The 20,010-nt window shown below is 48.5% G+C and overlaps 1 protein-coding gene across 1 annotated transcript in view; it reads right to left on the bottom strand.

Moving 5' to 3' along the window:
* SLC7A5 (solute carrier family 7 member 5) overlaps positions 1 to 20,010 on the bottom strand; it is a 33,178-nt gene that overhangs the window by 10,372 nt on the left and 2,796 nt on the right. Inside the window, exons 2-4 of the mRNA XM_015874195.3 lie at positions 10,664 to 10,789; positions 1,049 to 1,154; positions 442 to 486 (exon numbers count right to left, since the gene is read on the bottom strand). Coding sequence (XP_015729681.1) covers positions 442 to 486; positions 1,049 to 1,154; positions 10,664 to 10,789 — 277 coding nt within the window. The remainder of the gene's footprint in view (positions 1 to 441; positions 487 to 1,048; positions 1,155 to 10,663; positions 10,790 to 20,010) is intronic.

Here is a 20,010-nt window from a genome sequence, read left to right on the forward strand (position 1 = left end):
GCTTTGCTTTAGTGCAGCCCATCCTCACCTCTGCAGCTCCCTTGGCACTGCCCCGAATGGCACAAGCAGTGCAGAAAGCAGCAGCCTGTTGCTCGACAGAGCAGGAAAAGCGCATGACAAATGCATGCCTGCACATTGTTGTGGGAGTTTACACAAAAAAGCAATAAAGCTGTAAGTGCCTCTTCCTCGCCTATAACTCAGAGAGGTGCCATGCCAAGGAAACAGGACTCTCCAACAACGCAGATAATATCAGCAGCACAAGAATCCAGTGTAAGCAACAGCCCTTCTTAGACAGAGATTATCATTCCCCCTCCTTTAATCCAAGGTAGAGCAATGCCATTAGCCTGTTGCCCTAGAAAGAGACTTAGGCTCCTGGGCTGATGAACAACCCATAATAACACGTAGCCATAAAGAAGTTTCCCTGTCAAGGAAGTCACTCACCTGTAGGGATTTATCATCTCTTCTGTAACAAAATTCAAGTAATTCCTGTAACATGAAAAGAACAGGGAGTTTTAGGTGAGATAAAGACCAAATCTTGCTGTAAAACCATCAATGGGTGATGCCTAGTTGCAAACCTGCAGACGTGCAAGCTCTGGGTGCTGTCATTTGCACACCACGCTGCCAGCTTCCCTGCAAGAAGAGCTGGCTGCAGGCTCAGGGCTGGTGGCAGGGTCACCCTCTGGGCAGTGTGATGGCTTACATTGCAATATGAGCAGCTCCTTGGGCTGCTAAGGACAGCAATGTCCTCCAGTTTGGTGCTGCAATGGATGGACTCGGCAGTCTCCTTGCTTTGCCATGCCTAAACTCATCTGTAATCTCATCTCTGCTACATGAATCCATGCTTCAGTAACATGGCTGGAAATGGCACATAGAGAACAACTACTAACATCACTTGGGAAACCCAGAGCAGTTATCTGCCCCACTGCCCTGCTAACAACAAAGAATGGGGATGGTCCTGGATGATGCTCGTCCTGTAAACTCAGCCTAGGGACAAATAGAACAAACTGCTGTGTCAAACACTCAGAAAAAGAAGGGGGCTGCATCTTACCATCCTCCATAGGCAAAAAGACCACTGTACAAGGCCAGCACAATGTTCCCCACGCCCACTTTTGTGTTTTCAAAGGAGTGCTCAGGAGTCAGGCTGGTCACATCACCTATAGAGGAAAACAAGAGGACAGGATTGATGCCAGACACCTGATGATCACACCGATGCTGTGTTGGAGAGCACCTGCACCCACTCAGATTGCGCTGACTCCTCCGGTTTTACAGTGCTTGATTCACTTGGGGTAATGCACCAAATAATCGGGGCCCAGATCTGCCCTGTTGAGCATCAAGCCATTAGCAAGCAGTCAGACTTTCTCACACAACAACGTGCTATCGCCAAGGTAATCTTCCAGCTATCTCCTCACGAAGAAAACACTCTGGGGGCCTTCCTGCTGGAAGATGCTAAGCAAACAGATACGGTCGCTTTGTTCTCTCAACTGAAAGCTGCTTTCTTTCGATAAAAACCCCAGGATTTCCTCCAGTTCCACCTGATAAAGCAGAGGGTTGTGGTCATGGCTTTGATTGTGGGAAGTTAGCTTTTGTAGGGCTTGAATATCAGAAGATAGATCCTTTAAGGCTTGAGGATCCAAAGTTCCTGTTATGGAGCTGGCTTTTGAAACAAGGAGCCATTAATAGAGGACTTGATTGTATACTCGGTCATAACTCCCCCAGTGCAGCCAGGGGTTTATTTATTTTGCTTCACAACACTTTGCAACTGTTTTGTTCCCAGCCTTTTGATGTGGAGGCTCCATGCTTGCCCCATTGACAATGTCACGCTCCCTTTGGTGCCCTGGGTGAGGAAGGAAGGGGAGCAAGCAAAGCTCAGCACCACACCTGCATGTAGCCTGCAGCCACAAAGGCCAGGTTGCATACAGGGAGCCCCAATCAGTCCATGTGATTCCTCTTAGGGCACAGATCTTTGCTAATCGTCCAAGCGACTGCATCACATGGCAGTCAGCAGCGCCTGCAGCTTAACCCTTCTGCTCTTAGCACAGGGTGCCCAGCCCTGCAGCTGGGGAGAGAACAGGGTATGAACGACACGAGGTGCTTTTAATGCTGGCAGCGCTTTCTTCCCACCTCACACTGGGAAGATCCATTCTTTCCATCCTAGGCATTCCTCCTTCTCACCCCGCTCCTCCCTCCTGTTGAGTCCTACGCAGAGCTCAGCACCCTCTTTTGCTGCACATCCGTAGTTGGGAGCAGCAATTATGAAACCAAGTCCAAAAGCAGGGCAGCGGGGCAGAGAAAAAGAGGAAACGGGGAGATCAGGCAGTGCTGTGACCTGTGTAACATCAGCCAACGAGCTGATGGAGGCTGCAAAGCAGGACCCAGCTGCCTGTTCCTGAATGAAACAAGGAACTGAAACAGGAGAGCTGTGTGGAAACGCAGCCTGATGCAATGCTGCAAAGTTTAACCTTAATTCTTGGCTTACGGGTTCAGTCACATCATCTTAATGTAGCATGAATGCCCTGGCCTGGCTATGAACAATGCAGCCGAGGTGGGTGTGCACGGTATCACATTCTGCTCCATCCATCCCACAACCTCAGCTCACCTTAAGTTTATTTTCAGCACCTCCTGAATAATTACCAGTCTAATTCTATCCAGGTCTTTTGTTATGGGAATAAGCTACGCTTGTCGTTAATAGGGATTTTAATTAGTTGCTGGCATCACCTGCCAATGGTGCAGGAGAGCTCTGTGAGCATTTCAAACAGCCCTTGGGATGTCTGCTCACCCTGCTCTCACATTCACTCCTCTGTCACACCTGCAGGTTTCACTCTATGTCTCCCCAACCTCCATGCAGTGCCATTAAGGAAGGGCTGAGCTGGCACAGCTGCCCAGGGGGGGAGAAGAGCACAGCTGAATGCAGCATCACAAAGCAGCAGCCACTTGGGAATGGCAGGTTTATTCCTGGGCTTCTGAACAAGCCTGTTCTGAAGATCTCAGTTCAGAGCTGTCCTTTTAAAGCTCCATCCTGCCCTGCCATAGACAGTAACAGACTTGTGCCTCATGGCAACGTGGTCACAGACCACACATGGGGGTTTGGTTCACCCCCATTGTGACTGTGGCTGGAGACTGGGGATACTGGGCTGGGTGGTGCAGCTCAGTTCCCTCTTACCCCCTTCCTCTAACACAGACACATGTCCTGCTGTTCAAAACAGAGGGATGAACTTCTGCTCCAGACAGAAGCTACATCCTGCTCTTTCCCAACCCAAACATGCACCACTCCAGCCTTTGGGCAGACTTGGGATCAAATCAACAGGTACAAATTTGCAGCTGAGATTGCCAAGCGTGGCAATAGCTGTGCAAAGGCTTTGTGAGCAAACCCATGGCAGGATGCAGGCAGGGGTGTATGCTCTGCTCACCCCCCTCAGCTCCTGCATCCATCCCATCCCATCCCATCCCATCCCATCCCATCCCATCCCATCCCATCCCATCCCATCCCATCCCCATCCCATCCCATCCCATCCCACTGACAGCCACTGGGAGCAGGCAGTGCCCTGCCCGTGCCTGGCACCCTGATGCTCTGAAACCTGGTTTGAACTGGCTGTTCAACCGCACTCTGCTCTACAATTAACCAAATTAAGGTAACAAGCTCTGACAGAAACCCCATTTGCTGATCTTGCCAGCTGCCAAGACTCTGGTAATTGCACCAGTGAGAGATGGGTCACCTGGGGCCTTGCAGCAGGAGGGCCCTATTTCGGTCCATGCGCTGCATGTTCAGACCCTTCCTCTGAGAACATTCATTGGCACCCCAGTCGTGTCCGCTCCAGTTTTAATAGTGCAGTAATCTTCTATTGCAGAAAGCAGTTAACCATCATTATTTTTAACTTGCCTAAACAGTGAGGAGAGAGGAACACAGGCATCTAGAGAGCTCAGCAAGGGAGGGGGGAGAAGGGTATTGCCCTGTCTCCCTTATGGGGAGAACTGAGCCAAAGAGGCACGTGCTGCATACACACAAAATATATATATATATAAACCACTTGAGACATTTCCTGAGCAAAGTGAGTGAGAGTGCAGCTGACAGGCCAAAAAACAAGGCAGCAAAGGAGCACACTAAGGCCAGCTCCCAGCACGTGCCTGCTTGTGCTTCCCTTATGGCAGCCACCGACCTTCACGCTGCTGCTGTCCCTATTAAACTTGGGTCCCATAGTGGCTGAGCTCATGGGTGTCTGCTTACAGTCTGAAAGACACCACTGCAAATCCAGCACTAGCAGAGAGCATCCAAGGAAGAGCCGGAGCTCGTGGGTTATGCTCCCATTTCTCACTGCTGGCTGTAGACAAGTTATGACACTCCTTATTTCAATCGCTCCCTTCTGTTTTATGGAAAATGCCTCTCCTCCCAGAGCAGGGAAGCTTTGTAAATGCCATTCACAAAGAGCTGTTATTTCTCCTTTGGGTCTGCACTGCCAGATCCGTGCCCCCACAATATGCTATGAGATCTATTGAGGCATTCAGAGCACCCAGAGCCTGCAAAGCAGTTTGCTGGAGCCATGTTCCAGCTGCACAGCTCCTCTCCAATGCTCTGTATGAGCACTGGGCCAGGTGAGGCTCTGTTACCTTTTCCACCTCCTCTCCATCTTGCTGATATCATCAAAACTGCCCCCACCTCCCTCCCCCTGTGCAAACACCTCCTGATTTTCTCAATCTCTGCGTCTGCCAGCTTCACATCAGCTGATGAAAAATAAATAAGCAAACCCAAAAGCAGCATCAGGGTCAGTCAGGTGTGGGTACAGAGCATTTCGTGCCTTGTTCAGGAGCCAGGAAGCAGAGGCAGTGCTCAGAGCCTGGATAAATGGGGTCACTTTGATCCTCGGTACAATAGGAAAGGTATTTCCTAAGTGCCCCTTGTCCACCCGTATCAGAGCAGACGAACAGCAAGGTGCTAACCCCAAACAAACCACCCAGGGGGGTTTTTCCAGTCACTTCCCATAAGCTCGGCTTTATTTTGCTTACCTGCACAAAGGGTTCAGTCCACATCCATAGAAACCTGTGATCGGGAATGACACAGGAAAATGTGCCACCTGACCAGAGGGAGGGCAAAGAGGGGCTACCTACAGCCAACCAACTGCATAAGCAAGGCAGCCAAGAGCACTTAGGGTGGACCTGTCTCTCAGACCCCCATGCCATTAATTGCAAAGTCATTAACTGTGGGAAAGAAGCAAAACATAATGCACATACAGAGCTGTGGGCTGCATCAATACACATTGCTTCTGATGCAACCAGAGAGACCCAGACAGAGATGCAGAGAAGCAAACAGCAAATGCCAAAGCATTAGCTGCTCTCTAGTTAAATACATCTGCATGGCTGGGATAGCTGCACTCAGACAACTGAGAAGCCAACAGAGCCGATCCTGTCAGCTGCCTCACCACCCACCCAGCTCCCAACAGCGGAGATCTTAGAGCAGATCCAGAGAAGGACCACTAAGATGGTCAGAGGGCTGGAGCACCTCTCTTATGAAGAAAGGTTGAGGGAACTGGGCTTGGTTAGCTTGGAGAAGAGAAGGCTCCGATGAGACCTCATTGTGGCCTTCCAGTACTTGAAGGCAGTGTTTAAATAGGATGGTCTGCTTAAGAGGGTGGGCAGTTATAGGACAAGGGGGGATGGTTTTAAGCTGGGATGGGAGGTTTAGGTTGGATCTGAGGAGGAAGTTTTTCATCCAGAGGGTGGTGATGCACTGGAACAGGTTGCCCAAGGAGGCTGTGGATGCCCCATCCCTGCAGGCATTCAAGGCCAGGCTGGATGTGGCTCTGGGCAGCCTGGGCTGCTGGTTGGTGACCCTGCACACAGCAGGGGGTTGGAACTGGATGAACATTGTGGTCCTTCTCAATCCAGGCCATTCTATGATCCTATCCTTGAATCTGTACTTCCCAAGCATTTCTGGGGCTGAGCAGAAATGAAGCACCAAATCAGAACAGCCAGGCTGCACAACACCAACCTGCCGTGCCCACCCAGCCTCAGAGCCTGCATTCACCTTTTGGCTGCGGGTGAAATCAAAAGATTAGAGAGTGAGAGGCCCGTGAAACATAATTGTGTTGTAACAACCCTCCAGCTAACGTTAAGATGCCTGATTAATCCCTGCCATGTGCTTGATGTGATTTAGAGGTGCAGAATCCTGGCAGCCTTCCCAGCCCATTCGCTCATGCTCTCCTTCCATTCCCCGTGCCCTCCGTTAACAAGAGGCTGAGTAAGGGAAGCACAAAGGCTTTCCTTCAAAGTTTGCTCTTTGTAAACGTTTTTCTGAGTAATGAAATGTGAATTTCTGACTGCCAATGTAACAAGAAACAGCACGGGCAGCTGCAGGGCACACTTCTTGCAATCTTTTGTATAAGAGCCTCAGCCCCAACTTGCATAGGTACAATTAAAAGCTGGAGGAATGTTTACTATCCATAGGCTTTGTCTCATCACCATCAAAGAGGATCTACAGTGCGAGTTAGTCACGATATAACTGAGTGAACACCCATCTGGCTTGGCATTGTCCTCCAAGCTCATCTCAAGCACCCACAGCTCCATCACCAGAAGGTTCCCATGTCCCAGGTTGGATCCTGGTCCTAAGGGATGGGGCAGAAAATGAGAAAGCATCTCTTCATAAAACCCATCCTCAGTATCCATCACGTTGGCTCTTGGTTTTACCCCGTGAACACAAGAGGTGATGAGAACTGGTTAAAGGGAAACCTGGAGCAGCCCTGCCCTCTGTGCCCAGAGCTGCTCTCCCTCCTCTGCTGTTTGCTGAGCTCAGCTCAGCTGCTGTGGATTTAGCTTTAAGGGGCTTTCCTTAGGTACTCAGCTGCTGTTACCATTGGTAGCAGAGAAGAAAATCCCAGAGAAAAGGAAACATATAATGGCTTGGGTTGGAATCTCAAGGATCATGAAGCTCCAACCCCCCTGCTGCATGCAGGGCTGCCAACCTCCATATCTAACACTACACCAGGCTGCCCATGGCCCCAGTAAGCTTTCCCTCCCTCAGGTCTTAAAAAATGTAGAGAAAGAACTAGCAAAATAACCTGGCTGGGTCTTAATTTCTGCGCTTTCAGAAGCACTCTCACATTGCCACCTCTAAATCCCCATCTGCAAAGGGCAATGCTGATGTGGGCAGTGCCAGCGCTGGCTGACACAAACAAGATTCCCAGCCTAGTCGAAATTCTGCACGGGAAATGTCTGGAGCTGGACGTGCCCATTTTGTCCTTAGCTCACCCTGTGCTGGTTCAGCAGATGCAGCTCTGCCTCCAACAAGCACAGCAAAGGGAACCAGGCAGCATCACGCTGACTGCTGCCATCATAGCAGGAGCTTGAGACAGCGCAGGCAGGAGATCTGAGATCAGAATCAGGCGTGAAGATGGAAAAGGGACAAGAAAAACCCTCAAACATCAATAAGAGAAAAGGTTGAATATCCCTTCTGAGATGTGATTTGAAACTTCTGACACTGAGGCAACCTGAGAGCTACACACTAAGCCCAGGACACTGAGCTTGCAAAGCAGCACAGCATCAGTCATACAAAGGCTTTTAAAAGCGTAACTTGTGTGTTAGTGCAATAAGCACAACCCAAGGGGATGGGTTATACTGAGCCAACTGTCCAGCAGTTGAAAGGCTGCGTTAAGTAGGAAACCAATTTCTCCCTTCCTTTTGAAGTTGGCATGAAAGAAGATATAAAACAGCTGTCTGCAGAAAGATCACAAGGAAACCCTGTGTTCCATGCGGTAATATTGCCACACACTTCTTATTTGTCTTGAGACTTTAGTGCTTTTTGGGAAATAATGAACATGTTCAATGGAAGGATAACAAGAAAAGCCCAAAAGCTGAAGGCGGGAGGTCAGTACAGAGGAGGACAGAGTTCTGTGAAGCCTCAGAAGTTTCCACATTTAAGCAAGAAACTGTGGGATTGCTCCTCTTCTGTTTATGGATACTGTAAACACGAAACAGCAATGGGAAAGTAAGCACTACAATGCTCCGACACCACCCTGGAGTGTCATGGGAACACATGGCCCTTCCATGGCTGAGATCTCAGCACCAGACCAAACAGCACAGAACTCAATTGGGCTCAATGTGCATTTCACCCAGCAGCAGACAGAGGTGTGGGGCTGAGCTGGCTGAGCTGGGAGCCTTCTTTGTGCAAGGAGCATTCAGGCTGGGATAAGTGAGCAATAGAAGCAGGGGTCGGATCATCCACCTACCCAAGAGGTTAAAGAGCCTTTTAGAGGAAAGTTATCCATTTCAAAGTGTCAGCACTTTCAAAGACTGGCCCTCTAGTATTTCTGCTGGAGAAGATCCAGCAGCTCTGCATTGTAGCAGCAGTGTGCAGCACAACCTCACCTAGCAGACACAAGGGATTCAAGGTACCAGCTTGTCTCCCTGCTTTGAGGCCTTATTAAACCACTCCTGAGAGATGTCTGCCAATCTACCCTTACAGATCTCTGCTCAAACAGCTCCATAGCCACTCTGGATATCATACTTGAGCTCTGCAGTGAAGCTGAAAGTGCTTTCCTAAAGCCTGATCTAAAATGTCCCTTGTCTCACAGAGGACATTCATTTTTCCTTCATCCTGAAGAAGACAGAAAGCAGAACAGCACTTCCCCATTTGCAGCATGCTGTACATGATGGTAAGAAGAAAAGAAACCTCTCAGTGTATGCTTGATACAGAAGTGTTGAGTCATCTGGTGTGACCTCATAGACTCCTATCACAGAATGGCTTAGGTTGAAGGGGATCATCTCGTTCCATGGTTGCCAGCCTCTCATTGAGGCTGCCCAGCATCCCAACCCACCTGGCCTCGAATGCCACCAAAGATGGGGCAGCCACCATCTCTCTAGGCAACCTGTTCCACTACCCTCTGAATAAAACATTTCTTCTTAACATCTAACCTAAATCTCCCATCTTTTAGTTTAAAGCCTTCCTTCACAGGAGAGGTGCTTCAAGCCCTGATGATCACTGGAGAAAAGCTGATAAAGCTGCAGAAACTAAAAGGAAGGATGTATTCTGAATGGTTTACCAGAGAGCTTGCAACTTCTATTAGAAAGTCAATAAAATCCACGCTAGACTATGGGCAGGAACCCAGGCAGCATGCAGTTAAAATAGGAACTCAGACAAGCAGCAGTGTGCCCCTGCATACCAATCCAGGCTCTCTAAGCAATGCCTCATTCCATCCCCAGACTGTCACCCTGATCCAGTCTCCTTTATCCTGGGTGTTGTGCACACGCAGCAGAATGAGGTCTTTGCCTTCAGATATTACTGTCTAACTACTGATTCCTATTGTGTTTTCTCTCTGCCTTAAGCAGCCAGGTGGTATAATGGGAAAACAAATGTCATATGAAGTACATGAAGGTACTACACAGCTCGTAGTACCTTGAGACCTGATCAAAGACTCACAGCTATAATAGGTTCCATACTACTTCCAGCCCAAAGATGCACACAGAGGGAAATGCTTCCTATGTACTACAGCTTCAGCTGAGAGCAGCCTGAGACAGCACAGAAGGTGCAATCCACGTGCTCAGCTCTGCCCCTGATCCTGTCTGGCTGTGCACTGTGCCAGGTCAGCTAAGGGCACGAGAAAGCAGCATCCAGGACAGCACTGCAGGAGAGAGCTGCACAAAAGGCTCCATTCATAGGTCAGAGGCACTGCTGGGAGCCAGAAGACAGTATAACGTAATACAAGGAGAGGAGAAAAACTGGAGATGACAAGTTTTGGAGAGGTAAAGAGCTGCTGGGACAGGTGGGTATGGCATGTTATACACAAGACCAAAATCTCTTCTTGGTTACAGATGGGAGCCTGCAGAATCAACATGTATTTACACCCACAGAACCAGGGAAGGGCTCAGCCTCAATAGAAGGAGTAAATACATGGAGTGGGGGGGGTGGGGAGGGGATTCTGAGCATGCAAATGAAGATTATTATCTGCAAACAAACAAACAAACTGCTAAAGACTTTTACTTGTAAAACACGAAAGAACCAACAAAGGCTCATTTTTACTTCCAAGAGAGAAAAACATTCGGCAAAGCAGGGGGAGATAAAAAGAGGAGGGAGGTGTATTTTGTGATAAGCCTCCAACAATGTTCCTGTTGAGCGCAGGCACTGAGCTGGAAGAAAATCAAACCTCTGATAAAGCAAGAAATTCTGCAAAGGCAGCACTGGCTCCCATAGCTGGAACAAGAATTAAAATACCAACATGCATATTGTCCTCACGGGGGGAGGGGGTTCTATACAACCACTTTGACCAAGCAGGGCTGTGCTGGTCACTGAGAAAACTCCTTTTGCTTTTCATAGCATGGCTTGGGTTGGAAGGGTCCTCAAGGATCATGAAGCTCCAACCCACCCACTACAGGCAGAGCCACCAACCTCCACATTGAATACCAGCCCAGGCTGCCCAGGGCCCCATCCAACCTGACCTTGAACACCTCCAGGGATGGACGGGGCATCTACAGCCTCTCTGGGCAGCCTGTTGCTTTTATCAAGTAAAACTAATTAAAGAAATAAAAGCAGCCAGTAAAGTACATCTGTATTCATTAACTGATCAAAGGGGTTTGGAACCAACATTTTTGGCTTCTTTTCTTATCTTCTCACTTCTACCTACTTGGCTTTTTGAAGCCTCAACTCCACGTGGCTTTCAAAAGGAAAAGGAGACGTACTCACCTTTGGCAATCTGAACGAAGCCAAGAACGATGATCAAAGCCAGCGCCAGCAGCTTGGCTGCAGCAAAGGCATCCTGAACACGGGTAGCAGCTTTCACACTGTAGCAGTTCACTGCTGTGAGGAGCACTGCAAGAAACAGACGGGAGAGACACATCAAGTATTCAGCAAAAACAAATCAGGATGGATCAGCATTTGCTTTTTGCTGCAACCCAAATAAACTCGAGGAGTCTCTTATCAATAGATGCACTCCACCAAGCTCACAATGCAGTTATGTGTGCATTGGTTTTGGGGTTCTCAGAGCTCTGCCATCAACTTCATGCCACGTTTTGGGTACCAAACATCACGTTTTGAGCTCCATCACCCAGGACCTGAAATAGCAACTTGTCAGAAGCAACACTGCTCTGCATGTTCTTCCATTCTGTGCTGGGTTTCTACAGCAGTATGAATGGAACACACGCTCCTATGGATGAGGAATTGTCCTTCTGCATCGGAAAGAACATTTCTGAGGGCATATAAATAAAGGTGGTGACTGAAGCCAACGGCATCGAAGCACCCTGCTGCAATCCCTGTCCAGACAATTGATGTTGTAGTTGCGTGGAGACATCATAGAGATGTCTGGGCAGCTTCCAGAACTGATGTATTGTTTCCAGTTTAACAATAGCACCTATGAGGCCATCAGGGCCACTTTGTGCTGCATAAACATGAAAGAAAAGAAGGCAAGTTCAGCAAGCCATGAAACAAACAAAGCCTGCAGGTCAGTGGGGGCAAATGGGAAGAGGACCCAGAGCCAATGAAGCTCTCCTGCACTGGACCCACACACCCCATAGCACCAGGAAGGTTGCACTATCACAGCCACTACCAGAGCATGTCACAGAGACAAGCAAATGTCACAGTGGGAATGCTGCTGCTCCAAGTGCTGGAGCCTCCTTCCACACTGTGTCAGCACAGTGCCCATGGCTCCTGCAGCCAGCAGGACAGACGTCACCCTGCCTTGTCATCCTGCCTTCTTTAGCCACAGGCTTCTCCCCCTGGGCTCTGAGCCTTTCCCACTCAGGTTGCAGCTTGTATTTTTAACCCCCAGGAGCCAGGCAAGCTTTTCTAAAGCTGGTACAGGACGGAGCAAGCCCAGAAGTGCTGCTCCATTACGGGACGTGCTCAAATACAGCCTGGCCACTGCGTTCCTTCATGTGCCTGTCACACATTGCCCTTTCGTTCTGGCCTCTGCCCTCGTGGCAAAGCTCTTCTCACCCCCACAGCAGCCCAGAGCCAAAGGGCCACTTTCCAAATCACTCAGGCTCAGGTCACCTTCCCCCTGGTCACAGGCTACACTCATGTTTCAAAACCCAGAGCATTTGATGGAGATATTTCAGCCTTTGTCAGAGATGTGAGGCCGCCCATCAGCACAGCACTTTACCTGCAGTTCAGGGGACTGCTGAGACAGACTACTGCCATGTGTGCTACAGACAGAGGAGAAGGAATCTGATAGGATAGAAGGGAGAAATACAGCAGCTGGGTGGCTCTATCACTGCCCAGTGAGAGTGAACCGTGCCCTGAGATCCCCAACACACACAGCATCACAGTGAAAACCACACCGCACCCCTACCCTGAAGCAAGATGATCCCTAAGTCACAGCTATGCCCAACTCAATGCGGGCACCAGCCCAACTTGAGGCAGTAGGACGGAGCAGCATTGCCTTTGCTCTCTGGCTCATGGCACACAGGATCATTTTCTTGCTGGTCAGCTCACTGCTGTAGCTTCACCACTCTGCTTCCAGGGAAGGCATGAGTGGAATTTGCACACCGAATTGCAAACTGAGAAATGAAACGATGGGAGGAGGAATGAGCAACAAGCACTGACATTTAAAAGGGTCTTACTGGCTTATAGCCACCCTCCATCCTTACCCTGAATGACCATGTTGGTAAGAGCTCAGGGAAGCACAGGGAGCCCAAAGCAGGGCTAGAAATAACCTTGCTGGAACTGATGAGTGTGCTCAGACGCACCCAGAGCTGGCTGCAGGGTCCAGTCCCCAAGGACTCCAGTTTCTGTATCTGACAGCAATGATGATGCTTACAGCTCCTGCTCCAATGAGTGTGACAGAATGACAGGACTTCCTGGTGACTCAAAGCACATACAGGCAAGAAGGGAAGCAAGTTGCATCATTCATTCACAAGGGTCTAAAAGCCCACTGCAGCCCAGCACCATGGTGACAGACATCAGCATAAGCGGATTTAAGAGCTGCATACTGCTCAGCTAAGGGCTGCAGGAAAAGCTGGTCAGGGAACCTTGGGCTGGGAAGGACACAGGCAGTCCCAGAGCAGCACCCTGCACATCCCAGAACACTGCAGCTGCTTTCAGGATCATTGGCTTTTACTTTGCTTCTTGCAAATCTTCACCAAGAAAAGCAAAGGAGCCAACACAAACTAAAAAGAACGAGGATTTTCAGATACGCTGCTTTTGGAATCACTCATTTCAGCCCATTTGGCACTTAAAGGAGCGTGGTTGTTTGGATGGTGGTGCTTTGGAACTGACCCAATGCAGCAAGGCTGCAGGTGACAGAGCAGTGCATTCTGGCTGCCCCACACAGGGCAGAAAGCAAGTGATGAGGAAAGCAGAGCTCACACCAAAAACACGTTCCCCCCAAATATAGCCCGCTATCACATAATGCCTTCACCACATGTTGCTCAGGAGAGATAGGCCACATTGCAAAGACACCACACCCCCAGGTCCAGCAGCACTGAGCAGTGGAGGCTGGGGCCACATCTGCCTCCAACATCTGCTGAGAGAAACGGTGAGGAAAAAGGACTAAAATAGACAGCAAGGTCAACTTACTGTACGGGAAGGAAAAGAGGCAAACAACACCCAGCAGATCCAATTCATCTGCTGGAAGCTCCCCTGGTGAATCCTAATGGGGAGGATGAGCAGAGAACTGCGGATCCAGGACTCACTTTGACGGGCGATTAAGCTAAAAATAAACCTCCCCTTGTTTACAGAGGGATATTTAAAGCATGAGCTAACACATCTAAAAGCACATTTTCCCGTTAGCGAGGACAGCCCTTGGAGGTGCAACATGGACATTCTCTTCCCCATTTAGGCATTCTGTTGCTTTGACAATAGCGCGGAGGCTGAACCAGCAGGCTGCCGTCCTGGGATCGTTTTTCACCTTCTGGTTGTGTACAAAGCCTGCTGGGGTTGTACATAAAAGGCAAAAGCTTCCACGCAGCTCAAAACCCAAAAGCAACACGAGCTTTTGCATTTAACCCCAAAGAACATAGTGGTGCTATTGTAAAAACAAGAAAACACTTTGGGTCAGAAACTGAACACGGCTGAGATCTTCTCCCACAGCAGCCGTGGTTCAGAGCCCTTCAAGTCGCCGTCTCTCCTCTGCTTTGCTTCCCCCGCCATGCAATAATATTTGCCTTTCCCAAAGGAGCGCGGTGAAGTTACTATGCTTACATGCTTTCCAACGTGAGATGGGTTACAAAAACAAACCGCCACAACAGAGCGTCCCTGCGGAGCCACGCAGACCCTGGCACACAGCAACGCACCGAGTGCTTTCTCAGCAAAAGGCAAATCCCAGCAGTTGCTCAATTGCTCAAGGAAACAGAGAGCTCAGCTTTCCCCAAACCCCCGCCACTTTATTCCTATTATGCCCCGTGTGGAGCTGAGGGACCCCAGATGAACTGCTCGACACAAAGCTGTGCTGGGCAGCCCTGTGCTCAGTGTGACCCATGGGGTGGTTCTTAGGAGGGATTCGAGGAATGATTTTGTGGATGTGCATTCCAGCACTGCCTGAAGTGCCACGATCCGTCTGACCCAGCAGCCCCACTCAAATGGGCTTTGCATAATTGGGATAATGGGAGCTGGAATGCTGCAGAGATCTAAACTGTAAGAGAGAACCATTTTTTTATTCCTTGGTGGAAGTGGAAGAGATGCTCCTTGGCATTTCACAGGGTATACTTACAAAGTACTGCGCACCTTCATCTCCACTAGTGACCAGCTATTGGGTGAGCCTCCCTCCAGGGCACTCCAGCCAGGCCAGCAGGTGAAGGTAAAACTAGATGAAAGCTGGGGGCTTCCTAAGAGAAAAGGGGCTTCCCAAATACAACAGTGGGTCCAGCTCCGATTATTTGCTCTACCAGCTTACCCAGGTATGTCACTTACCCCAGGTATGTCACTCACACCCTGTTCCGCTGGGATTTTCTGGCACAATTGGGTAATTTCCCCCTTAGATTGGTAGGAACCAAGGATAAACTGACAAACACAACACAGGGCCCAGAACAACATCCACTCCCCTTCATATTTTACAGGGATATTCCTTTAAACTTCCTGGTCTCAGGTCCCACACAGTCCCTCCCAAACACTGGATAGCAATGGGAATGAATCCCTACACAGCAGATGCAGAAAGGGATAGAAACAAACCCATGATAACACCCTGTGGTAACAACATCATCAGTATCTAGAAAAGCAAAGACAGGAGGGAGAAAAGCTCCCCTTTGGGCATGTGGTTCTGCCCAAAGCAAACAGAGTATGAATGGAGCACTAACACAGGTAAAGCAGGGTTTGGCATTTATGATGCAATGCTCTTGGCAGTCATCCTTGAGAAAAGGGCAGGGCTGCAGCTTTCATGGGTAATGGAATGTGGCCAAGGATAGGAAATGGAAAAAAGACAGCGCTCAGGGCGGCTCCATTTGAACAAATGCAAATGGACAAGCAGCCAGCGTGGAGCTCTGTGTCCATGGGGCATCAAAGGATGTGATTCCAGCAGCCCGTGTCACTTGCTGACAGCAAAACTGAGTTTGCTCAGTCCCTACCAAAGATCTTCAGCAGGTTTTCAGGTGAAACAGTGCTGAAATGGATGCTGGGGTTCTGGAGGTTCTGGCACTGCTGCTCACACTCCCTGTGTGATGTTACACGTTGCTTTGGGAGCGCTGCACAATGTCCCCATTGTCCTCTGTTTCACTTCCTATCAGTTTCCCTGCTCTGGCTCTGTAGTGCCTCCTACGTAAGTCCATATACACCTCCATAACGAGGATGAATGGGCATAAGCAGCTTGCTTTAATAAATAAACTCAAGTTACTGCGGGTTACCCATGCATCCTTATTCGCGAGAAAGAAAATGCATAACGGAGCAGGGAATTCATTGTGAAAGAGGAAGAATGATGGGATGTGCTCCACCTCAACTTCCTCACCAGGAAAATAGGATCTGTAACACACAGAGGATGAATCACACAGTCACTCCTCTCCATGTCTCATGCATTTCCCTTAGTCCTTAGCTGCACCACGATGCTCCCATTTACCATCTGCCACAGGATGCTGTTGGCTTTCTCCTTGCAGTTACTTACAGCTCCTTCCTTGCACCATCCTACAGCAAAAGCTGCTCCTTTCAACCCCTCACAAAACGCAGCTGGCACACAAGCGTGGTCCTGTCCTCCAACAGGAGGAGTGCATCCAGGCTTCAAGCTGAGCCCAGCCAACCGTGTGGCCACCAAGAACCAAACCACAGGGGATGACACCAGGACATGGCACAGACACAAAGTAATCCACAAGCTTGGAAAAGGAACACGCTGCCTGCTGAGAACTGCTGCCTAAGCCCACGGGAGGTTAGACACATCAAAAATAAGGAGTTCCTTTATATAGTACTAAGGACATTACACTGGCTACAGTGGTTTGAAATACTGGGAAATGAATAGCTTAACTATTCACTATGGCAAAAGGAACTCCTCACTTTATATCCCAGTGGCTGTGAGGACGCAGAGCCTTCCAACAACCTCGGGTATCTATTTCTAGCAGGAGAAGCTAACACAAGTAATATAGACAGAAAACAATAAGGGAAACTTCAAGCTGACAGATATTGAGTGGAGCCCTGTGCCCTGCATAGCAGCAACCAGAAAGGACAGAAAGAAAACCTCTACTGCTATTTCTTCAAGGACAAGTCCTTGGAGAAACCCAACAGCCATTGTAATCAGTCCATAGTAGGGAAAGGGTTGGACTAGATGGCCTTTAGGAGTCCTTTCCAACTCTAAGGATTCTATGATTCTAAGGAGCATACCAGAGAAAATGCATCTATATTAAAACTGACTTGCAATACTGCATGTACCTTTGCAGGAGTTTCCAGCTTCCTTTACCTTTTTCTTCCCAGAGGAACGAGGTATGAGCACATCAGCAAGTAATAGGTGAGAAGGGAGGGCAAAGGCTGCTGCTCCCACCGGAGATGAAAAGTGGAATCCTTCCCAGAGCCATTACCCTGATGCAATCACAAACCCATGTTCCCTTGGCTGGCTGAAGCTGGCAGGAGGGGCCATACAATAGGGCAGGGGTGGCTGTAATCAGAACACAGGTTGGACATAGAATGAAGGGAAAAAAAAGAGGAAAGGAATTCCTATACACCAGAGGGAGGAAGAAGAGTGTTAGCAACAAGAGTGTGAGATGGTGCCATCCCCAAACAGGATGGGAAGGAAGAGAAGAACAACCATCCTGGATAAAAAACTCTCTCACTTCAATTCCTGCTGCACAGAACAATTAAAAGAGGGACTGCAAAGCTGCTGCCACAGCTCCCAGCTGGCTCTCCATTCTGTATCAGGCTCAAAACAGGCACTCACAGAAGTAAGCTCACCATGTATCACAGCTCCCAGAAGCAGCTACACCTGCCAATTTCCAGAATGCTGTAAGAAAAAAATTAACAAGCACTTATTTGCCTTCCAAAAGCTGCGCCAACACAACGCAGCACAGGGCAGTGAGGCAGCCTTAGGAAGGGCTGCACAAAGAGTTTCAGGTTTGTAGATACAGCAGGTTGGCTCTCAAGCTGGACATCATCCCCATCATTGCACACAACATATCTTCTATCAGCAAACACCACCTGACCTACATTTTATGTGCACGTTGAGCCCTACAGATCCATCACCATCATCCCTACCAAGAGCTACCAGACCTGCTAAACGTGGATCCCTACCTGGCCTACTGCTATGCTATGCTTACACAGAAGCCATGGCCACCTCTGACACCACACTGTGAGGCTGCTGGGATGCCTGAAACACTCTGCCATGTTGCATTGAATTCGACTGACCACAAGGAGTTTGTCTGATAAAGCCATCCCAATTTGTTCACGGGAGGAGATCAAGACTCGGAATGATCTCAGTGGTAATGTAAATCATTCACATACAATAAAATTTAATGGGATGGTTGCTGTAAGAGCCAAGAGGGGGATGCCAAGAAATGCAGGAGCTACTTGCTGTGTTACAAGAGTTCTCCAACCCTCATCCATTTCAGGAGAGCCTTGCAAGTGTCAGAAGCTGTTTTCATTAATGCTACTCTCTCTAATTAAATGCAGATTTAAGAAAGTCTTCTCTGCCTTGCAGCATTAGCCATACAGCAGGGATTCAGCAAAGACCCCTTCCTTCCAACCTGATCAAACAGGTCTGTATTTACAGATGCAGCTTAGTTACTTAATCCACCTTTCTGGAAGAGGAAAAAAAAACCCAAGTCTTCAAAGCTTCACAACCCGCTCAGCATGGCAAGTTAATCCCATGCTGCAGAATAAACCTACCTTGAGCAGACAAGTGCAAGACGCACTTTGTGCTTGCTTTGCTTGCCCCATAATACCTGATGAGCTCAGAATCTCCCCACAGCTTCACTTTAAACTGGCCAAACAGACTTGAAGTAAGACATCAGCACCAGGTAAAAGATATCCAGCTTGACACTTGTGCAGCTACTGAATACGGACTATAATCAGGCAGGAATTCAATGCAGATGCTCAGGCATTTCTGTCAACCACTGGATTTGATGCCATTCCCCTCCTGTAACTCACAGCACACTCAGGGCAATGGCAGGCACTTCCACACAGCACGTGCTATGGGCACGACTCAGCCCTGCATGGACTGCTCCTAATTCTTCTTAGGTTGTTCATAACAAAAGAGATGAATGTGTGATGATGTTCCTGGAATCCCAGTGTCCGAAATAATATTTCACAAGCAGCAAAGCAAGTCTAAAGAACTTGGAAAGAAGATTAAAACATCGCAGCTTTGGCAAGAGAAGATACTGTCGCAGCAATAGCAGGGGCTCTTAGTGCCAGAATAGCATATATAATTGACAAGCAATAGAGGGTTTCAGAAGCTAACAGTCAAATCAGCCATTCGATACTGAAGGGTAAAATTAGATGCAACTGGCAGCTTCCTCAAGCTCCCTGGGAACAGGTGACATTGGCAAGAAATAAGTGAATTATAGAATAACCTGTTACTCAGCACTTGGGTGGGAGGGTAGGCTGGGTATAGGGATGTTTGCAGTAAGAACAGCTTAGGACGTGTGAAACACCAGTCAAAAACCAGTTAACATCTGTAAGTACTGTTATCCTATCTCCCTCCTCTACAGGGAATTTAACGCACAACACTTGAAAGAGATGCTCACAGATGTAGGAAACCTTCAAATGAATAGCTGGAAATACTATTTGTTCCATATAGAATAACGATACAGTAACGTAGATATCATCAACTATGAGAAGCCAGGACTTAGTTCCTCCACCCTCTGTATAAGGGGTAACATTTATGACTTCTCAGCCCTAGAAGCATCAGACATCCAACATCACACACTATGTGCTGTGCAGTAGACATCGCCACAAGCTACTTGAGTAACCTACTGGCTAAAACAACTAGAGAGCATGAGCTGTTGTGCAATGGATGTAAAATAACCCACACTAATGACAAATGGCTTGACCCATCTTACTACAGGAAGGCTTCCTTCTAATGGATTCTTGCACTTATTTGGCAACCTTACTGAGCACTCATAACACCTCGTGGAGTAACTCTTGCATACCAGCTGCAGATTACAACCTTGATTGCAGAAAGTATCTATTTGAAGTTAAATTCTGCTTACCACCCACTTTGTTTCCTTCAGTGCTTCAGGAGGCACCAAGCTCTCTATTCCAACTATTTCTTCTTCCTTTCAAGGCTGTGATTTATTCAAACCACCTTAATGCCCAGGATTCCAATTGCTGTTTTTCACCCAACAACACGTAACTCATTTGACTCTTCAACACCGGTAACACACAAAGTTGAAACAATTAACTTCATATTTCTCCTCTTGCAGAAACCATGCACTCAATTGCATTTTAGGTTGAGAAACGGGCTTTGCAAAGAATACAGCTGGTGCTGTATTGGAGGTTGAGTGCTGGCTGTGCATTAAGCCAACTGTGCAGGGCCCATATTCCCTTGTTCTTCCCAAATCACTCTTTCCCTCTTTGAGATAACCCAAACCATTCTACCCTTCTCTGACTAACAAATGCTGTAGAGCACATGCTCAAATAGGTCATTTTTTCTACCCCACAGCTACTGGAAAAACAGAGTCCCTGGCTATGGG

This window comes from Coturnix japonica, chromosome 6 (genome assembly GCF_054131305.1).
Source record: "Coturnix japonica strain WE chromosome 6, WE-NBRP24, whole genome shotgun sequence".
NCBI classification, from domain to species: domain Eukaryota; kingdom Metazoa; phylum Chordata; class Aves; order Galliformes; family Phasianidae; genus Coturnix; species Coturnix japonica.